Here is a 20,526-nt window from a genome sequence, read left to right as displayed (position 1 = left end):
TGTGGGACTAGGTACTTTCCCAAAAAATGCCCCCGTACTTGATATGACCTGATATCAAGTACTAGATGTTTACACTCCATGCCCATTTTCTGCAACAACAAGAAACATGCTGACAGGTATGAAGGGCTTGCTTTTGTACTCAGTATGATCCCACCTTGGGATATCATAGGATCAGGACACGGGTCCCCGCATAAAATGCCTCTGTGCTACAGGTTAGACACAGCCTGGAGTGACCTGTGGAATCCAAAGGGTCTGCTCTTAAATCCCAACCTAAAACCATGCAGTAAAGACTCATGTCACACCTAGCAGCAAAATTTTTTTTTTTTTTTATTATGTGTTTATTAAATCTCTGCATTGATTCACTACATTTGTTCACTTAAGATTTTATACTAAATCTTCCAATCTAAATTATCTTCCCTTCTGTATTTCTTGTCTATCCATCATGACCCATAACTGTATCTTTCTCCAGAAAGCGCAGAGCGTAAACCACAGAGCAAGAGATTGGCATTTTCCAGTCCTTGCTGGTAAGACCTACCCTACCACGAGGGAATAGGAAAATCCACAGAGGCGAACGTGCGTTACAGCACACCGCTGCCAGGGCGTGTGCGGAGGTGGCAGTGCCGAATGTTTTCCATCTGAAACCTCATTTTTCTGGTTCCCACCTGTGGGGCTGTCCCAGGCACCACGGCCGCCACCAGCAGCGCCGGCGTACCAGAGAGACGTGAAGAGCCGGGAGATGATGTGCTGTAGCTTCCAGGCTCAGCACGGGGATGGGTATCAACGTGGCACACGGATTCAGGCAGAAAGTGGAGTTTCGCCCTGAGTCAGCCGGTACAAACTCCCACCAGCTGCTGCTGCTGGGGCACCGTGGATAAAGGCCCGCGCGCAGCGCCGACGCTTCAGCGGGAATTTTCTCTTTCCCCGCTCGAACCTCTTTCCCCGTCCCACACGCAACTCAAAGTCAAAAGACGCCGCTGAAGTGCGCTGCCGGGTGTGCACGGCGGGCCGGGCCGGCGCTCGGGGCAGGCTGAGCGCGGAAGGGCCGCTCCCGTTTCCCGCTGCCCCGGCCCTGTCCGCGGGACGGCGGCCCCCGCATCCCCCGGGCCCGGGACGGGAGAGGCCCGCGGGAGGAGGGCTCGGCTCCCCGCCTGCCCACGTCCCCTCCCCGGCCAGGAGGAGGAGGAGAAAGCGAGAGAGGTCCCGACAGAGCGGCTAGGAGCGGGTTCGAGAGAGCCCTCCTCCCCCCGCCCGCCCCCGGAGGGGAAGAGGAAAGGAGAGCCGTGGCGGGCGGCGGACGATGATAACTTAGGGCCGTGCCTGCCCGTGGGAGCTGCCCGCCCTGGCCGGGTAGGACACCGGGGCGGCAGCGATGTCCCAGGGCACGGCAGGAGGAGAGGGAGCGCCCCAGGTGCTGCCGGAGGGGAAGGAGAGGCAGAGGAAGAGGAGGCGGAGGAAGAAGAAGGAGAGTAAGACGCGGCTGGTGCGCTCCAGCCTGCTGTTACCTGAGGCCGAGCCGGAGAAGTCCAAGGGGACGGTCCTGGCCTGCAACCGGCTCAAGACCACCAAGTACACGGCATTGTCCTTCCTGCCCAAGAACCTCTTCGAGCAGTTCCACCGCCTGGCCAACGTCTACTTTGTGTTCATCGCCCTCCTCAACTTCGTGCCGGCCGTCAATGCCTTCCAGCCGGAGCTGGCCTTGGCCCCCGTGCTCTTCATCTTGGCGGTCACCGCCATCAAGGACCTGTGGGAGGATTACAGCCGCTACCGCTCCGACAAGGAGATCAACCACATGGAGTGCCTGGTGTACAGCAGGTGAGGCACAGAGGGTGAGGGCAGGGGACGGCAGCGCCCTGGTGGGCACACAGCGCTGGGGTCCCGCCTGGCACCAGCTCTCAGAAGGTACTGAGCAGGTCCATTGTGGAGGGCTTTCGTTTCCACTTGAAGTGCAAAGAAAATTCCAGTTCTCGTGGAACTGGTGTCTCCCAGCTCTTAACTCAGAACTGCGGGAGTTCATACAGTCCTGTACCTACAGGTGGAAGTGAATCCGCTCTGACTGGTGGGGTCTGGCAGTAAATCACTTTACGTGAACACTTCCCAGTGTGTGCAGTAAATTACACTCGTGTATAGTTTCAGGCATTAATTTCATTATAATAACATGAGAACTCACGCAGTCTGCTATAAAATCTTCAATGAGCGAAGGAAGGATGGAGGCCGGAGGCTTCTTAATTTTCGATAAGGTGTGTGAGATTTCATGACATGAAATTAGTGAACCCAAACTTTGCCTTTCTAAAGAATGAGCCAGTCTTTCCATTGAACATTTACTTTTAAGGGAATGTTTTTTATATATCAAGTGTCATCATTCCCTGTGACTGCTATTTCCCAGTGCTTGTGATGGAGGATTAGGTCATTTATGTCTCTCAGAATTAGTTTTTCTAATGATCTGGGCAATACATTTAGAGCACTGCCTTACTGTTTGTAAATCAGACTGAAATTGCTTTTGCATCAACATTTATGTGCTTAGAAGCCAGCTTTACAAAATTTTTGTTTTGCTTTCCTCCAAGTGCCAGTCATCTCTTAGTAGTCTAAGGCTAAGGTTTCCTGGGGAATGAGAGAAGAATATATTTTCTGAGAAAGCAGATTCAGTTTCATTTCTGATGCTTCTGAGTCTAAAAGAAATTAAACACGTGCCAAGAAACTTACACTCGGATTCCACAGACTGTCTGGGAGGGTCTTCTGGGCTGACGTAAGCATGAGACAGAGAGCAACTCTCCTATTGCAAGAAAGGCATGAGAAAAAAAAATCACTGAAAAAGAACTCAGAAAAGGCTGCTTTTCCAACATCAGCAGACTCAGCTTGTTATTTAACAAACTGGTACTGGTATCATGTAAGAAATCTCACCCAGCAATATCCCTCCACCAGTAGATATGCATGCATGAAAACATAAGTAAAATGGCCTTATTTCTGTAAACTAAACCAAAAACAACCCAATCAAGTCACACACGTAGTTACTGCCAACCTGTGCCTGTGTCTAGTGCCTTGCTTGTCTGTAGAACTCTGAACACTTCTGGTGTTGAGGAAGATTGATTGCAGAAGGTCTTGTAAGGGGCTATTCATGCAGAAAGTAAAACAGTGATAATAAGGATGGTTAATCTAACCTTTTCCAAACAAAATCAGCTTAGAAATAAGCTCTTGTGTCTCCTAGGTTGAAAAGCACTAAGTGCCCGGTGCAGAAGATGTTTAAAATATAACAAATACCAGTACTGGGATATTAATTCTGGAATGCTTTTCCCCCAGCAATTTTCCAGTCCCTCTCTGCTGCCAATAAGTAGATGTGACTATGAGAAAAGATGTACCTTTGATGTTAACATCACTTGAGGTCTTTTGTGAGTCCCAGCTAAGTGCACTACCCTTTGTCATGCTTGTGCTTTTACAGAGTAAGTCAGAATTGTTCCTATTACTGCAGAGTTCAGATTGCTGCTGAGTGACACTTACACAGATAAATTTGGGAGTGGTTTTCCTTTGCATTGGCATCAAAGGCCCACATCGGCCAAATCCCTGTGGGGCAGCAAACATGGAAGTGTGAGAGCTCTGTCACCTATTCAGACACAGCTTTCTGGCTGGGTGCAGAGCTGAATGGTGTGCACTTACAGCCTGCAAGAGAACCATGGTCCCCAGCAGCAGCTCACCCATTTTCACCTTCCAGCAGTCCCTAGGGAAGGCTTCCCTCCCACAATTAAAAAATGCAATCAAAACATGTGGTTAAAGTAATTTGCTCACATGTTTTTAATCTGCCCACTTCTTATTCTTTTGTAGCTTTTTATAAACTTCACCAAGTCACCTTTTTAAACACCCTCCAGCTCCAGTGAGCGAGATGAGACTAGAAACTTGCTACTTCTGCAGATAAGAGCTAAGATTCTTGCAAACTTGTGTGACGGGGTACCAAGATTGAGAGATTTGTATCAAGGTCATTGAAGTTGCTGGGCGTGAGTTCAGAAAAGCTGTTTTCTTAGAGAGGTGTCATGCCAGGAGAAACACAAGGGATTGATCCTGATATTTACTTTGTTTCCTTAGTCTCTTTGTTTCTGGAAGAATGTTGAAGCGTGTCCTAAGGAAGTAATAAATGACAGCTTTCTCCTCCGATGGATTTAATGCTGATCCCTTATCAGTTTTACTACCAGACTGTCTCTCCCTCCCCCTACTTGCCACTTCCTTGTGGTAGGGCAGACTTTGATGCAAATGCTGTCCTCGATAGAAATGCTGTTGTAGGTTAATGAACATTGCTGCAGTCCTGTGTTGCCCTAGCACTGTCAGGGAGCAGTAACTCTTGCTGGTCAGTTGTTCATAGCTTGGAAAGAGGCCTTCTGCAAGATGGGATGTGTCTGAGTACCAGGACTCTGTGCTGTTTTGGGCTCCCTTTCCTGCCGGCCTTCCATACGGCTGCTAGAGCTGCCTCAAATACAGACTACAGCATTCAAACACACTGCAGCAAAATAGCATTGAATTAAGTCAGCAAATGGAGACAGGGACTTTGGCTTCAGCAGTAGAGAAAAGCCCTCTGTTTCATGTTCCATGTTGTTTAGTCACCAAGTACAGATTCAGGTTGGATACCATGTGTTCTGCCGTGTATCCTTTTGGTGTATAATCCATACATGTTTTCCTGGCTGCTGAAGTACATGTCCTCTGTTAGATACAGGCAGCTTTTAGTGATGGAAAAGCTACAGGACAGAGAGAATGAAGGGATAGGCAGAGCCTAGGGCAGCTCATCAGGAGGAGGTTCTACATGACTCCAGCAGTGTCCACTGCCTGGTGCTCTGGCACAGCCTGCACAGGCAGATCATGTCAAGAGCTGGTCTGTTGGAAAATACTGTTCTCTGCTCTGCTGACTGCTTGACAGCTGGCCTTCTTCCTCCTGCCTGCCCAGTGGACTCAGATGACCCGTTCTCATACAGCCACTGCAGAATCAATGACTCCGTGGCTCAGAGTTCGCAACACTTATGAGACAACAAAACAGCAAAAGATGATGCAACCTAAAGTAAGAAGTTGAAGAGCAATGCAGCTTGTTTTGACAGAAAGAAGACAGTTTTCAATTAGGAGTCCTGGATGTTGTGGAGAGTGGAAAATAGCTCAGAAGATTGTTGCTTTCTAGAGTCAGATGGAAAGGGAAAAGACCCGATTCTTTGAATAAATTGAAAGAAGCTATTGAGTTTGAATTGGCAGCTTATGTCGAGGAGTGAAACATACAGGAGAATTGCAGACTTGTGTTGCTCTGTGATGGACTTTGCAGGTCTGTCTATAAGAGCAGGCAGAGTTTTGAGGAAGATTTCTTAGCCAGGAGGAGCTAATAAGGCCTCTTTCCAGAGGCCTTTAGGGCACCTCTCTCATCTGGCAATACAGAGGAAATGAGGCACTTACTTTAGGAGGATGGCTTCACAGGTCACCTAGAATTTCAATTCTGTACAGGTGCTTAAGCTAGGAATGCTGGATGACAGCCAGAACACTTAGTTGATTTAAATGGAGGGAAGTTACAAAGGCATTAGGGCCTTGCTTGCAGAAAATTGTTTTTGCAAACCTGTGATTACCTTAGTCTCCTCTCTTTGTTCCTCTTCCTCATTTATATCACCCATGGATCGAGGTTGAAGACTGGAGATTATAAATTTGCAATCCTAACAGTGGAATCTGTGTTACTATCTTGGACTTGGGAGGATGGAAGGGTGATGTTTTCTTTGCAGTTATGTCCTCCAGTGCTCACCGGCTCTCATTGGAGTTGTGGATGGCACATGTAAATGTCTGCTGTTAAATATTTGATAGAACTGAATTTGTCACTGGGGCAGAGGCTTTGATTTCAGTGTGCAGTTACAAAATATGGTATATGTTTACATGACATGTAAATAGAAGAGAATAGTGATAACTACAATCACAACAAATAATGGCACTTGTCCATCATGGAATTACATTTTATTGCTGTCTCAGGGCTGTGCTGGTGAAATAATCTCTGCTAACATTTTTCTACAAGCCATATGTTCAAAACCAAAGGGCTTTGCTTTTTAAATCTATTCTTTAACTCTTGCTCTGTCTATCAAAGAGTACTGCTAAAGAGTGGAATATCTCTACATACTGATCAGAGAGTGATAACTGCTTCTTATATCAACCTGTAACTTAGAAAATCCATGAAAAATTGCAATTTATGGCTGGATACTTGTCACCCCTGAGGTGTGGAAAAAGTTGAATGGGGCATTCAGACAGCTATCAAAGCAGGCTGTTTTACATTAAATGTTAATTTCTTTCTGCAAACCTTAAGGGGCGGAGAGCAGAGAGTTTGATGTGAGCAACATTTCCTATAATTTCAAAAATACAGTCCCTTCTTCCCTTTGCCAACCCAGCTGTGAAAGCCATTCCAGCCTTGGAGGAAAAAGATACAGTAATATTACCAAATCCTGACGAATGCACAGTAGATCCCACTCATGGCCTCAAAAATAGCCGGATGATGACTTGCTTGCAACCACTTCACTCTTAGGTGCCTTATTTTGTTAGCAACACCAGTCAAATTAGGTTGTATCTCCCACTACTACCATAGTCAAGAGCAGCTTCTTGTCTCAAAACGTGCTGGCAGATAAGACATTTCTCAGTAGAGGAAGCAAGTTTGTCCCCCTTCAAAAACACAAATGTCACTAGATGTGATTCAAAAGGAAACTACCTGGGATTACTCAGTTTCCTTTGTAAGTGAATTTGATGTACAAAGAGCTGAAAGCAGGAAGTAGTGGCCTGAATCTGTTGAAGTCAGTGTTCCTTCCTTGAGTTTCAGAAAGATGCATCTCTGTTCATCTTACTGTGTCTTTGTGCTTCACTTCAATTTGAGCCAGGATGGCAGTGAATAAACTCAGTGAGCGATGTAGTAGAGGCTCCTCTGTTAGACTGATAGGGAGCAGTTTTATTCTGCAGTAGAGTTTATCCAAGTAGCAAGGGATGTCTGTGCTAATCTTCAGAGATGTAGCCAGCTGGAATGCACAAGAGAACCTATCTCTCTGTCCAACTGTATGTATGCGGTTTATTTGCTGTTCAGTGTAGGGTAAATTTTCTAAGTGCCTGAGCTTCCTTATTGGAAAAGAAAAATGCTTGACTCTTGTTGCTAAGCTCTTTCATTTGTATTGGATGTCATGAAAGCTGTTGTAGGCTGTTTCACATGCCTCTGGCTGACTGCCAAAGAAGATGCTGTTAATCTCCACTGAAAGACCTGGTGATGTCCCCAAATAAATTTTTGTTGTTACATGCTGCCCCTCCGGAGAGACACCATAATCTCTTGTGCTAAGCAGACCACAGCTCCGAATTATAGGTGGCCACCTTGTGTGCAGATCTCCTTGCTGTTGTTTGTCTTTATTAACTTGAGAGCATGATTATTGTTAGAGGTGGCCAAAGAATAACAGCTCTATTTGATTCTGTCAGAGTGCATTTCCAAAGAGAATACACAAGAGAAAAGAATTGCATGTACTGTTAAACTCTGCCTAGTATTGTGATTTCACCTTCCATGTGTCATGTAGTCAGCAGAACTGAAAATCAGAATTGAAACCCTTGACAGCCATGCAAAAATTAATATTTATGGAACTGCTTACTAGCTAGCATGGCATAACTTAGCCAGGACATTCCTCTCACAAGCAGATCAGTCCTCCAGAAGTAATAATTAGAGAAAGAAAGGTCCCTGTCACTGGGCAGGACTTTTACAGGTACCTGCTCCAGGCTTACACAACCCTCATGGGCAGGTTGCTTACCTTGACACAGCACCAGGAGAAGTCCAAGCGCTGCATCTCCCTGCTGTGTAATCCAGCATGCTTCCAATTTGTGGGGTAGTTACTCTATGCAAGAGCAGTCTCAGGGGTATCTCTCCTGTTTCCCCACAGCACCAGGCCTTTTGGGAATGTGGTGCTTTTGTGTATGGACCCATTAAGGTCAATGCAACTGAGAAGCCAAGTGCACAGCTTCAGGACTACATCCAGTGTGCAGGACTTATGCTGTGCAGGCTTGGTTTTAGCAATTGCATATATTGAAAGCAATTAAGTACATGAAAAGCAGAACAATTTCTTTCACTTCACTTAGCTGTGGAGGTGAACCAGTTTCCATGGCTTACCTTCAGCCTTAGTGTTCTTACTTTGAGAGTTGTCACTAATGTGGCTGTGGTAGCAGCCAGTCATGTTTGCACCCGGAAGAGATCCACAGCAGGAACTTGATTTGTACCCACCAGCACTGCCTCACTTTGTCTCACCAGAATGTGGAAGCAAGACAGATTCTCCATGCAGTGGACTAGGGAGAGTGCATTTCAGTGAATGGCATAAATTGAGGAGCCTGCTAAAAACCAGGACAGTTGCCTCTCATGGGTAAATTTGGTAGTTGTGGGCAGCAGCTTCCTCTGTTGCACATCAAGCACAAAAGTTGACTCACTGCCAAAATTCAGCCACAATGAAAGCATACTTGTGAAAGATGCTAGCTTTTAGCTTCTCCTAAGCAGGTGCTAGTGGTGGTGTGCAGGGGAGAAGAAATGCAAAGGAGGACCATGAATAGCCCTAACATTGAGATCAACTGAGAAAATGTGCATTTCCAAGTATATCTTTGATTCTGAAAAATCAGATAAAGCAAACCTCAGATTTAGCTGGAAATGACCTGCATGTTTCTGAGTGAATTGGTTTTATCTTTGCTGTCTGTACAGGAAGTGGGAGTGAGGGGGCTTCAAAGAGCTTGCAGTGCCTGTCGGATGTGAGCTGAGAGGAACATCTTTCTCTTTTTTACTCTTTCAAGGATGCAGATACACAGCCTGTCCATAACAGGCTGGGCTAGCCACCCCAGCTGATAGGGTGGTCTGTCCTGTGGGCTGCTGGGGATAATCTACCCCTTTGGAGCTGTCAAACTACCATCCAGTTCTTTGCTCCAACAGGAGCAGTATTTTAACTCTGTTTCGGAACAGTTGCAGGTGAACATCTCTGCCATGGTTAGCCCACATCCTGGGCTGGTTAAAGGACAGTCCTGAACTGGCAAGGCATGTGTTTTCAAGGGTAGGAAACATCTTCCATCTCCAGTGCTATTTTGTCTGACCACAATTTCTCAAGAGTGACAAGTAGGCCACTCTTCAGTTCAGTCTTCAGTTCAGTGGCCAATATTTGCATCATGCCCAGTCATTTTATAAACCCAGACTCTGCTGGAGATTTATTTTAACAGGCATGGAGGTCACTTGTTTTTTTTTTTATGTTCTGGTTGTCTGGAAATAGTGATCTACTTCAAGGAAGAGTTTAACTCCTTGACTGATAACTGACTTCAGTTCTTACATGTTTGTGCTGTCACATCAACACTGAGTGTGTGAACACTATTGCAGAATATTTGGTATTTCTCTATTTTCCACGGAGGTTTTAGTTTTGACTTTTTGACTAAAAAGAGAAAGTCCTCTCTGAAGTGACAGTTTTTGTAAGCAGAGGTCTTTTATCTTTGTGTATTACCTTTTGCTTCCTGGGCTTTTTCTGCGTCTCACAGCCATATACCTATATCCTCAGCTCCTGTCTGTTCACCTTCCCACCTTCCAGTAGCAACCTGAATATGCCTGTTTGGGCCATGTTAGCTGATTTTGTGTGTTCACTAGCAAGTCACTTGGAAGGTTGTTGTGAAATCTATCAAAATATTGATGCCAACACAGGAAGGTGAGAACAGCAGTCACCTTAATACATCTGTATGTTCTCAATATCTAGACATGGAATAAGATGCCTCAGAAAATTTGCCAGTGAACAAATTTTGAAATTTTAGCAGGCAGACTATCAGCCAAACCCTTAGATATGCAGAAAGTTCATTAACTATGTTAGAAAGATGTAACCTATTTTGGGTGAAAGTAGATTATAAGTAATCAAGTATAATCCTCCTAAGTCTGATCCCGCAGTTGTAGTGCATCATTTTTGCATTGGCTTACACTTATATTTGGAGGTTTGGATGATTCTTGTATTTTCTTTTCCTCCCTTTTTAGGATTCCCATGTTCTCATTGTCAGCTTCTCCTTGCTGTACTTCCCTCTGCTGTATAACTGTAGAGCTGTGAAGCTAAAGCCTGATCTTACACCCTTTACCAGAATAAAGACATACATTGGTTTTATCTGCATGTTAGAGAGCATGTAGATCTTTCTTCCTTCACAGTCCTGGGTTCCAGTTTTATCAGAGAAGCATGGACTGGCATACCTATATCCCAACAGAGCCACTGATTTGCATCTTGACTCTTCTGCAAATGATTGTAGCTCCCTTGCAAGAAGCCCTCTTAAGTGCTAATGAGGTTCTCTCTTACCTGACAAGGGTCTTTCCTAAAGGAATTTGTAATATTCTTTCTGGAACATGAGGTGAGATTTATGTCACGTGTCTTTTAGCTAAAAGGTACGTGTCCCATCTGACCAAATCACCTACACTTGTGCCAAAATCCATGGAGAGCATTGAATGGTTTCAGGGAGGAAGGGGAAATCTTTCCAGCTTATTTGAGACACTTACCTTAGGTAAGTTTGAATCCAGAGGTTCTTACCACACTCCAGTGGTGATACAGGTGAAGCTGAACTAGATGGTCACTTACACAGCTAAGTTTAGGTGAGATGAACCCCATTAGTAAACTTAGAGGGAATAGATTTTACTTCCTCTCAATTAACACTCCATACTATTTTTTGACTGTAGAAGAGTAAGTAGCTTATCCTACTCAATATACTTAATGATTTATTTAAGAACTATTATTTGAGAGTCACAGGTATGGGTAAGTTCACCTGTCAGGTGAAGAGGCTAACCAAATATCCACTGTTTCATCTCCTGCCACGTTCTGCCTTCAGCAATAGCAATTACCTTATTGTTCAGACCCATAAAATGTATCACAGTGTTGAGAAACAATATAAGATTAGATGTTGTCAATGAATAATTTTCTTCTTTGAATGATTGATTATATTTGCATTTCTGCAATGTTTGGAGTTTTTCAGACTGTCCTCATAATGTAGGGAATCTTGGTATTTTGGGGATCTTACTTTTTCTTTAACTTCTAAAATGCAGAGGGCAGTTGTGTGTTTGACATAATCATGGATGCTACAAGAATGAAAGTGGGGCTTCATTGTCAGGTGTCTCATAAATATCAGATAAGGCTTCTGGGTTTTGCCCTGTAGGTTCAGATGTTCAGACTTGCAGGTGATGTTGCTAGGTGATCAGGGGTTGAATCAGAGGGATCAATGGCAAAATTATTCTGCTAATTTTGAGTACTGCTGACTTACCTGTGGTGACCAATTTCTACGCTGGAATTTCACTGTCCATCTATATAGGAGCACGGGCTCTTGCAGATACACCATGGAGCCATATAAGAGGTGCAGTGGCATAAGACATCATGCCGCTATTTGCTGTCTTCAGAGTCCTGAAGTCTGTTCATCTAATTGCAACATTTGACTCTCTGCTCTTCCTGATCCTTTTAGGCTTAAATATCTTGAATCCTGTCAGGTTTTTCTTACATATATCCCTCATTTATTTTCAGAGTAGTTCCCCGCGTGTCTTCTTTTTTGTGGATCCTGGCTGTGTGGAAGCTCTTCTTGCTGTCAGATCCTGTGGGAGCTTTCTTAAATTCAAGCTCAACAGAATAGGTGTACCACAGCTGAGCCAGCCATCAGCCTAGCAGTGCTGATGTTCAGTCTGCTACATCCAGGTTCCAGGAGTCCAGTTTAAAGTCTGTGATAGACTTCTAGGGACTGAACAATCCATGACATATCTTCAATTTGAGGAATAGCACAGTGAACTGATATCTGCCAGCTCATGCCTAAAAAGTGTATGTGAGACCAGTAAGAGCCATCTGCAAAGAATATTGCAGTGCAGGACACCCAGACTGACAGTGTATCTCTGCATGTAGAGCTAACAAAGCTAGCACTGAAATGTAGTCTAGGTTGGAAACTCAACGACCTGTGGATTTTTTTGTATTTGCAAAGTGTTTGGTTGTTAATGTGGTTTTTATTTTGTTGGTTTTGTGTGTGTGTGTGTGTATTTGTTTTTTCTTCCAGTTAATAAAAAGTAGAAATTATCATTTAATATCCCAGTTTCAAAACTATTGAAGAATCAGCCTGATCTTTAGCAATTTCACTAAAGATAAAACTAATGAGAAAACTTATGTCCAAAATACTTATATCCTTTTAAACAGCAGTACTGAAGAAGAATCTAGAATGATTAATAGTGTTTTTGAAGCACATACAGTCTCTTAACTTTTAAAGCCTTTGCTCTGCATTTAAGTGTAAGATTTCCCTAAAATTCCCTATGGTTGTTCTAAATTCAATCCTCCTTGGAATGCAGGGAGCAGAAAAGGGGGAGAGTTCCTGAGTTTATTTTCAATGGCATTTGGTTTGGCTCGGAGGATTTTTATAATGCTAATTTGGTCTTTCCATATTAATTCATGTTCTTCCTCTGCTGCTCCTAAATTGGAAACTTTCCATTTTACATCTGGCAGTCTTGTCCTTAGTTGTTTAACCTTTATGCTTTATCACTAGAAATAGCTGTTTTGTGCATGGAATTCAGCCTCTTAGTCATAATAACATTCCCTTCAGCTCTCCTATCTGGCAACTTCTAGAAAGATTTTCAAGTTTGGGTGTTTTTTTGTCTTGGTTTGGTTTTTTAACCACTATTTGCATTTGCAGAAAGCATGCCTGAGTTGGCAGTGCTGCACCCTAGCAAAAAGTTTCAAGCAAGAAAACTACAAGGCATACTCTTTACCACTGGTAGGAAGTATGGAAAGACAGCCAAATGTAGACACAGAAGTGGTCAAGACCTGTGATCCACTGTCCCTGCTAGTTGAGCAGTATTCATGTTAGATGCAAACCTGATTGATGAGCACTTGGGAGTACAGTTTTCATTTTTCCAGTTACTGAGCATACATCCCATAAGCCCAAGACATATTTGGGATATGTCCTCATTGATGTCTAACTCCTTTCTGACCTGTACTTGTAACTCATGAGCTCCAGTTAGATTCCACAGCAGTTCATCCGCCAAGAGCATAGACAATAGGAAAACAAAGTCTGTGTAGGAGAGGTTCCCAGTCAGTGTTTTCTGTAAGTTTTATTACTGTGCTGTAATTAATTTACACCTGTGCATGGTTAATGGGAGCTCTAAGGCAATGTGCAATATGCACCAGGTATTTAGACAGCTTAGTCTTTGCCTCTCTTTGCCCAAGTCTAACTCAAATAAGAGGCAAAACCCAGAAGAGGTTTGTCAAGTTCTTTTAAGTGTGACTTCTTACACAGCTGGTTACATGAGTGCTAGTTCTTAAAACTGTCAGCTGTGAAAGGTGTGTTTATGCAGCACACATTGAGCACGAATCACAGCTGTCCCAGCTGGTGTATCTCAATACCCTCAGAGCCCCATGCAGAGGTGCTTGCTGCTCTGGAAGCAATTTGGGTCATTACTGCAGTCCTGTCTCTTAGCAGGGTTTGTCAGCTCAAACACAGCCAAGTTCACATGTCTAACACTTTCTGTGTGTGGATGGGGCACAGCTGGTGGGGACAGCCCTGCACCCTCCTCTAATTTATTGTCCTTAGACTGATAAAACCCAGTAAGAAAAAATTGCATTCATATAAATGCATATACACATTAGATGACTCTGCTTAATTTAGAGAGGGTTATTTCAATTTAACTGTGACCAAATGGATAGCAAACCATATATCTGGCAGTTAATGCAGCACTATTTCCCTAATAACTTTGGATCAGAAAGTAAATTTTATGAAAAAAAATCCTGTCAAACAGTCCTTTTCCTTTTAAGACACACACAGATAATAAGTGTGATTTGCTACATCAGCACATACCAAATTACCAGGAGACTGATGATTAAGGATTGAAAAGCAAATGAAACAAGCTGGCTATAAGCTTAAGATATTCAAGTGAAGCAGATGTAAGCAAGTGCTACTGCAAGTTGTTATCCTTATATCATATTTCTGCCATCTTAATTCATTTTTACTGAGAACTTAAGTGGAAAAGCTGCTGTTAAATTCTTAGGAATGCAGCACAACATTCTTAGGAGTTTTATGAAGTTTCAAAAAAGTCGCCTGTTCATGTCACAGCAGCGTAGGCAGCTCATGTTCCAGATAATGTTTACCCTGCAAGAAGTCTGCAGGAGAACTCTATTTGAGCCATGAGTTTACCTGGCTTTCAGAAATAAGACACTTTTTGCAAGTCAGGCTTTCCTTATGATTTACAGGATCACCTCCCATAGCCTTAAACATCACTGGCTTTTATGCTTGGTGTCTGTGTGCATCTGTCTCTAATTGTAGGGGCAGTCCCTGGTGGTTTGTGTGGGGAACTCAGAGGCACATTCATTCCACCCTGCAGGTCTGCATGGGTGCTGCAGCAGGCTGCTGTGTTGGTGTGCACAGAAGGCCTGTGATGAGATCTCTGAGCTGCTCAGTAAGCACTGACAGCCAGCGTGAGGCACGGAATGCCTTGGCACAGTCACACTGCTTGGAGAGGAAAGCTCGTTGCACAGCCCTTGGTTCAAAAGTCTCCAACTGGAGTTTCAGGATTATTTTGCACCTCAGAAGTCTTTCTGAGTCTGGTTTACATACACCAATCAAGTAAGAGTATTGAGGTTACAATGTTTACAGCTGTACATAGCACCGTGAAATCAACAGTCTTTGGACTGAGAAAATATTAAAAATACGATTGGGAGTTTAATAAGTCTTTAAATGGATATAAGTGTAGTCATATTTTTTTTTTCTATAAGGAAGCAGAGGGTGTTTTTTAAACATCAATCACGTGCGTTACAACACGGTAGGTACAAGAGAAAATGGCCAGGGTGACAGTTTTGCTGTCTTGTCAAGAGAAAGTGTGGCCTCACACATAGCAAGTTAGCAGTTTGTATGCTGGGACAGCTGTCTTTGTGTATAGCTGCGCAATAGACCGCAGACAGCCCCTGTTGGGGAGCCATGATAAAATAGCAGAGGTAGGTCTTTTTCCACAGGCCTTCAGTGTCCAGAAACTGATGGCTGAAATAACCAGTGTTTTCATGGTATTGAAGATAGGCAACACACAACAGCCAAGAAATTGGAAATCAAATATTTTTGTCATATCCTGGGATTATTCTTTGGCCAGCTCAAACATTTGGTCCTGGTTTTACATTTCCAAGAGAGGCAGTTTACTTCTGAAGTTGTGTTTTGAACTCTCTTGGCACAGAGAGGGCTGATGGCTAACAAAGAGATCAGTCTGCAAGGGTGGTACTGGCAGTCCTAAATTCAACCTGCTAGGAGAGGGAAGAACAGAGCAGCCAAACTTCATGCATCAGTAGCATTGACTCTGTCTCCTGTTTCAAGTTATTAAAATAACACTTCAGTGATTTTTTTAAAAGGCATTTTCCTAAATGCTCTGTAATGCCCATAACAACTTTAGATGCTGGGTAGTAAATCTTTTTTTGCTACTGGTAGGTTTGTTTTGTTTTGTTTTGTTTTGTTTTTCTACCACTTGGCAAGCACTGGTATTTAGGGGGTTTTGTATTTTGTTTTGGTTATTCTTCTACAATATTTTGGATGAACTAGAAATTAGCTTTCCTACCAACACCTTGCAGATACACACACGCAAAATACTTTAACTTGCCAAAACAAGTTATTTTTTGCATCCGAATTCTTGAGTTTATTTTCTGCTTACATGTTTTCACAAACAGAATGCTTCTTCCCAGCTGCTGTGGGAAGAACAAGACATTGTATCTGCAAGATTGAAAAACCAGTGGCTTTTTAGTTAGTACTGTAGAGATCAGCTATGGAAGTTGAAGAAAAATATGCAAAATTTGATTATTACAAGGCCCCTTAAGACCGATATTAAGATAAACTAAAAGCCAAGGAAAAGACAAATGTGGTTCCAGCCTCTAATATCAGTAAAAATAATTCTTAAAGCTTTATATCTGGGTCTTGAAATGAGCCCTGGGAGTAAACTAGGGCTCTGGGGTTTTGATTTACATCCAACCCTTGATTTCTTTTTTGATGGACACTTTTCTACATCATGACAAATTACTTTCACCTCACAAGCACATTAACTCGCCTTGCAGCAAGGTGGGAACATCACCTGTATGCAAAAATCAGAGGTCCCAAGGCAACCTATATCCTCCCCCCAAGTCAGAGCTTTGAGGGCATCAGTGAATGAAGATGCACTTACTGTTTCCTTCCTGTTACCAAGAACACTTTTAAGTAACCCATTTGTGCAAGAAATGTGTTCCCTCCTCACCATTTTTTCCTTTTCTTGTTTGGTCTATTGTCTTGCTGAATTGCTGAAAGGATTTGGCAATCATTTTTGGAAAGGGGACAGTGTTGAATCTTGAAGACACTTAAAGGGAGTTACCAGGTCTCCACTTGGGTCTTCAAAAGGCAAGTTGCATGACCCTTCCTGTGTGTTCCTGTGTGTCAAAGTCATAGTCCTCAAAATGGGAAAACTGTGATTTATTTAATAGAGTTTTTGCAGTTTGAGGCAGGACTTCTAAAAGAGGTCTTTGTTGTGATTTGATTCCTCTTAAAGCTGAATAAGAGTTCAGAGTTTTGACTTTCTCATTTCAGCAATATTCAAATCTGCTATCTTACGTGAAAATGTCTGGTTTGTTTGGTTTTTTTTTATTTTTGGGTTGTGATTTGATTTCACAACTGTTTCAAATGGAGTAGCAAATAGGTTATGGGAAAATTACAGTTTCATTTATAAAGAAACCTGTATCTACCATCTGTAAGGGCCAGATGAGTACCAACACTACTGTGGTAAATGGATTATCATTATTGTACTTCTCCCACAATCCTCAGGGAAACTCTGAAATAAAAAAAAAATTAAAAGGTCATTGTCAGGCACCCCAGAAAAAAAAGGTGGGCATTTAGTTCAGACAAAGCAAAACATTTGGAGGTGCCATGTGCAGAAATAATCACTTTAGAAATGCCTCTTTACTGAAGAAATGTTACTGCACAATAACAGTTGCCAGCTGGTAGAGATGGAACACTTTGGAAGTGGAGGTGCAATTCAGAATAAAGCGTATGTACAGTAACAAATTACAGGCAGAAAGAGAGAATATTTCAAGTTCTCCATCATGTTCCTTAGCTACAAATAATCCTGTGAAATATTTGTTCCAAAGGTCAAATAAAAAAAGACTTCAAAGCAAAAAGGGTAATACTGAAACTGTCTCTAGAATGTTTATTCTGAAAATATTTCAGGAGTTGAGAAACTTTTCTCATGCAATAGTCTTACAGGTTTTAACTCTAGGTAATGAGGAGTTCTGCAGACACCCAGGCATGAGGATCACTTATGCCATAAGCCTGAAAACAAGGTGGAGTGGTTTTGGAAAACTTGTTTGAAGAGGGTGCTGATAAGTGAGGGAAATGCTAAGCCAAATTCAGTGTTCACTTACCTTCCCTAGGGTTGGACTATGCAACAGTTTTAAACTCCAAGATTAGATTGGACATTAAGAAGAGATTCTTTAAGGGTGGTGAGTCACTGGAACAGGTTGCCCAGAGAAGGTGTGGGTGCCCCATCCCTAGAAGTGTTCAAAGACAGGTTGGATGGGGCTTTAAGCAACCTGGTTCAGTTGAAGGCATCCCTGCCCACAGTCTAGGTTGGACTACATCGTCTTTGAAGATCCCTTCCAGTCTGAACCATTCTCTAGTTATATGCAGCAAAATAAATGACTTGAACATGAATATCTGCTCAGCTGGGATTCTCAGAAAGGGTGAGATTAAAGCATAAATTAGCCTCTATATCCACCAGCCAAACTTGGTTTATATTGAAGTTGCTTGGTGTTCTCTGAAACCACCTAGATCAACCTGAGATTTCTCTAGCAAGTCTTAAGCCATTTGGATATTAGGCATCCAGTCCCACTAAACTTGTAGTCCTTCACACTGTCCTGGGCAAAAATATGGGCATCTCCAGAGAGCTGTTGGTCCTATCCATCTTCTGCTAAGAAGAACCACCCACCAAAGCTGTCCTCCCTCCTCTTGCCATCTGACATAGAGACATCTATGCAAGTAGGACAGATGAGCTCCCTCACATCTGGACAGCTTGAATAAGGTGGAATGAAATAGGGGGGTAGATGTGGATGTGCATAAAGATGGTGTTAACAGGATAGTATTTTACTTTTATACTGATGATTAGAATATTGAATCATACTAACAGACCCATGCCCTGTTTCTTGTAAATATCAAACTTTGTTACCAGTTTTAACCTAAATATTAGGCCTAATTAGTGCTGCTCTATCTCTTTATACAAGCTGGGATGTACAGGTCTTCTCAAGTAGCTGCAAGTATCACTAAGATGCTTTGTAATACTAAATCCTGTGCTCCATTAGAGGCCAAATTTTGTCAGAACTCCTGTGTTTTTTTTAGTGTACCTGCTGTTTTTCTAGCAGTTGTCATGCTTCATTTTTCTCTGGATTGACCTCACTTTTCTTATCAAGTGTGATTGACGCTAGCAAACCAAGCAGCAAGTGCAGACCCAGCCTGGATCAGCATGGTGCCAAGGGAGCCCTCCAATGACAGCCTCATGTTACTAGTGGATGGAGCCTTTCTTCTTGTGTACCTCTGCCACCATTCTCATTGAAGAAACAGAGGCTTTCAAAAGCTGTGAGCATATCTGAGTCCTGCCACTCCTATAGAAGGGCTTTGGACTGTAGCAGTGCACTCAAATGCTGGGGCTCAGCATTGTTAGAGTCTGTTCCTTTTCCCAGCTCTGACAGTCGGCCTGTGTTCTCTGGGACATCTCCTGAAATGCACCCAGCAGTAATTTTCCACCTGCATCTACACAAATCCCAGGAGATGCGGGAGGCATTACACACAGGTTCTGTGAAAGATAAAAACAAGCTTGTTATCAGAAGGCTTGAAGTGCTGGATCTGTACTTCACGAGAAAAATGCTTGCACGTAAAAAATAAGAGAAATCACAAAAACCTCTGCTGTTACTTATGCCAAGTAAGAAAGTAGATTTCCTGCTGTCTTCCATTTGGGACTGCAACTGCTTCCAGTTTGGGGGCTGAACACTGCAAAGACTATGAGACAGTCACCTTATTTGATCCTATCCAGTTCAGCTATTTTGATTCATCTCAGCTAAGTTGCTGCCCCAGCACCCTTTTGCGCAATTTTGGAACATTGCAACTATAACAAGTGGATAGAATCTCATTTACTGGGAAAAAAAAACCCTGTACTCAATTATTTCTGTTATCACACCTACTGCTGTTATGCCATTGTTTATTTCCAGATAGGGCAGTGTTGAACAAAAGGGGTTCTTGGTGTTTCTTCAGGGTGAGAAGCTGTAAGTTTATTCTATAAATACAACCTACGCTGACTTGCACATTTTATTTAAGGAGGGCTGTGTGGCATGCCTCAAGTAGAGAGATCTTTACTCAACAGGTAAGGGTGATGGGTAAAGCCTCTTTACTCCAGAGAGTACTTAATTGCTTTCTCTTGGGGAAAAAAAAAAAGCCAAATAAACAGAAAATGGAAGGGTTCCAACTATCTGTATAAGTTTCATTTTCACACTGTGCTTCAATCTCATTACAATTTTTGAGGGGTAATATTGGTAGTCAGACATTCCTCGGATGGGAAGTGATTAGAGTGCGAATTGCTGTAGAAAAGCACTATTTCCAGTAATAACACAGCAGGTGTTTTGAAAGAAAGCTGCTTTAACCTTTCAGATTGCAGAGGCATCCCAGTAATTCTAAGAATCACAATCAACAAATGCCTAATTTCACTACTGTTTTCCTAATTAAGAGGGAAAATGGTGTAAGGAACCTGAATTTTAAAGACATTCTCCTACAAATTAAGAGTTTCCTATTTCTGATCTGTCACTAGAAATAGTCATTTACATGTAGTTTCAAGACCTCCATGCTGGAGCATAGCATGTTGCTAGCATTGATGGGCACACCAGGTACAAAAACCTATGTTTTGATCAAAGTCAAAAAAATATAAAGGCAGTGCACCATGGAAAAAAGATTACAGTTAGTGATATCAAGATAATTGTTGTCTGATAATTATATTGTCTTCAAGACATGGGATGCGACTTTTAAAAAAGATTTCTGCATAATTTGCTGTTTGATGCGGAAAATTTTATTTTAAAGATTACAACTGAATGCAGATCCTTTTGAAGTTATCCTGTTGGTATAATGAAAAACTTGCACATTGTTTTCTGTCTGAACTTCCTTTAGATTTAGGTCTTAACCAGTGCACCTTGTTCTTTTCTTGCCTCATCACTTCCCTCAGAAATCCCTGCGTTGAATAGCTCTTAACAAGTTTTGATTAGGTCAATTCTTGTCCTTAACTAATTAATTAATTTAATTGACCCATGGTATAGAAACTTGGCATTATCTCCATTATGCACAAGGTCAAGGTGTAGTTAGGTTTTCCTCCTACATAGCTGCATTTTATCTGTTGAGATTACAAAGCAAAGTTCTTCACTTAACTGTTAATCAATTCTTGACAACCCAAATTATGAATAATTCCAAAAGAATCTAGAGGCTTGTCCTTCTAGGACAGAATAGCACAAGTCTCAGTAGTCCTAATGAATGCAGGATTAGTTT

At 42.6% G+C, this 20,526-nt stretch overlaps 1 protein-coding gene across 1 annotated transcript in view; it reads left to right on the top strand.

The window, feature by feature from the left end:
* The first annotated feature begins 755 nt into the window (after positions 1-755).
* Positions 756-20,526, top strand: part of ATP10A (ATPase phospholipid transporting 10A (putative)) — a 110,830-nt gene continuing 91,059 nt past the window's right edge. Inside the window, exon 1 of the mRNA XM_054654992.2 lies at positions 756-1,812. Within this exon, the coding sequence (XP_054510967.2) occupies positions 1,370-1,812 (443 nt within the window). The 5' untranslated portion in view covers positions 756-1,369. The remainder of the gene's footprint in view (positions 1,813-20,526) is intronic.

This window comes from Agelaius phoeniceus, chromosome 2 (genome assembly GCF_051311805.1).
Source record: "Agelaius phoeniceus isolate bAgePho1 chromosome 2, bAgePho1.hap1, whole genome shotgun sequence".
In the NCBI taxonomy this organism is placed as follows: Eukaryota; Metazoa; Chordata; class Aves; order Passeriformes; family Icteridae; genus Agelaius; species Agelaius phoeniceus.
The sequence above is the reverse complement of the archived record's forward strand: the minus strand, read 5'-3'. Positions and strand labels throughout refer to the sequence as shown.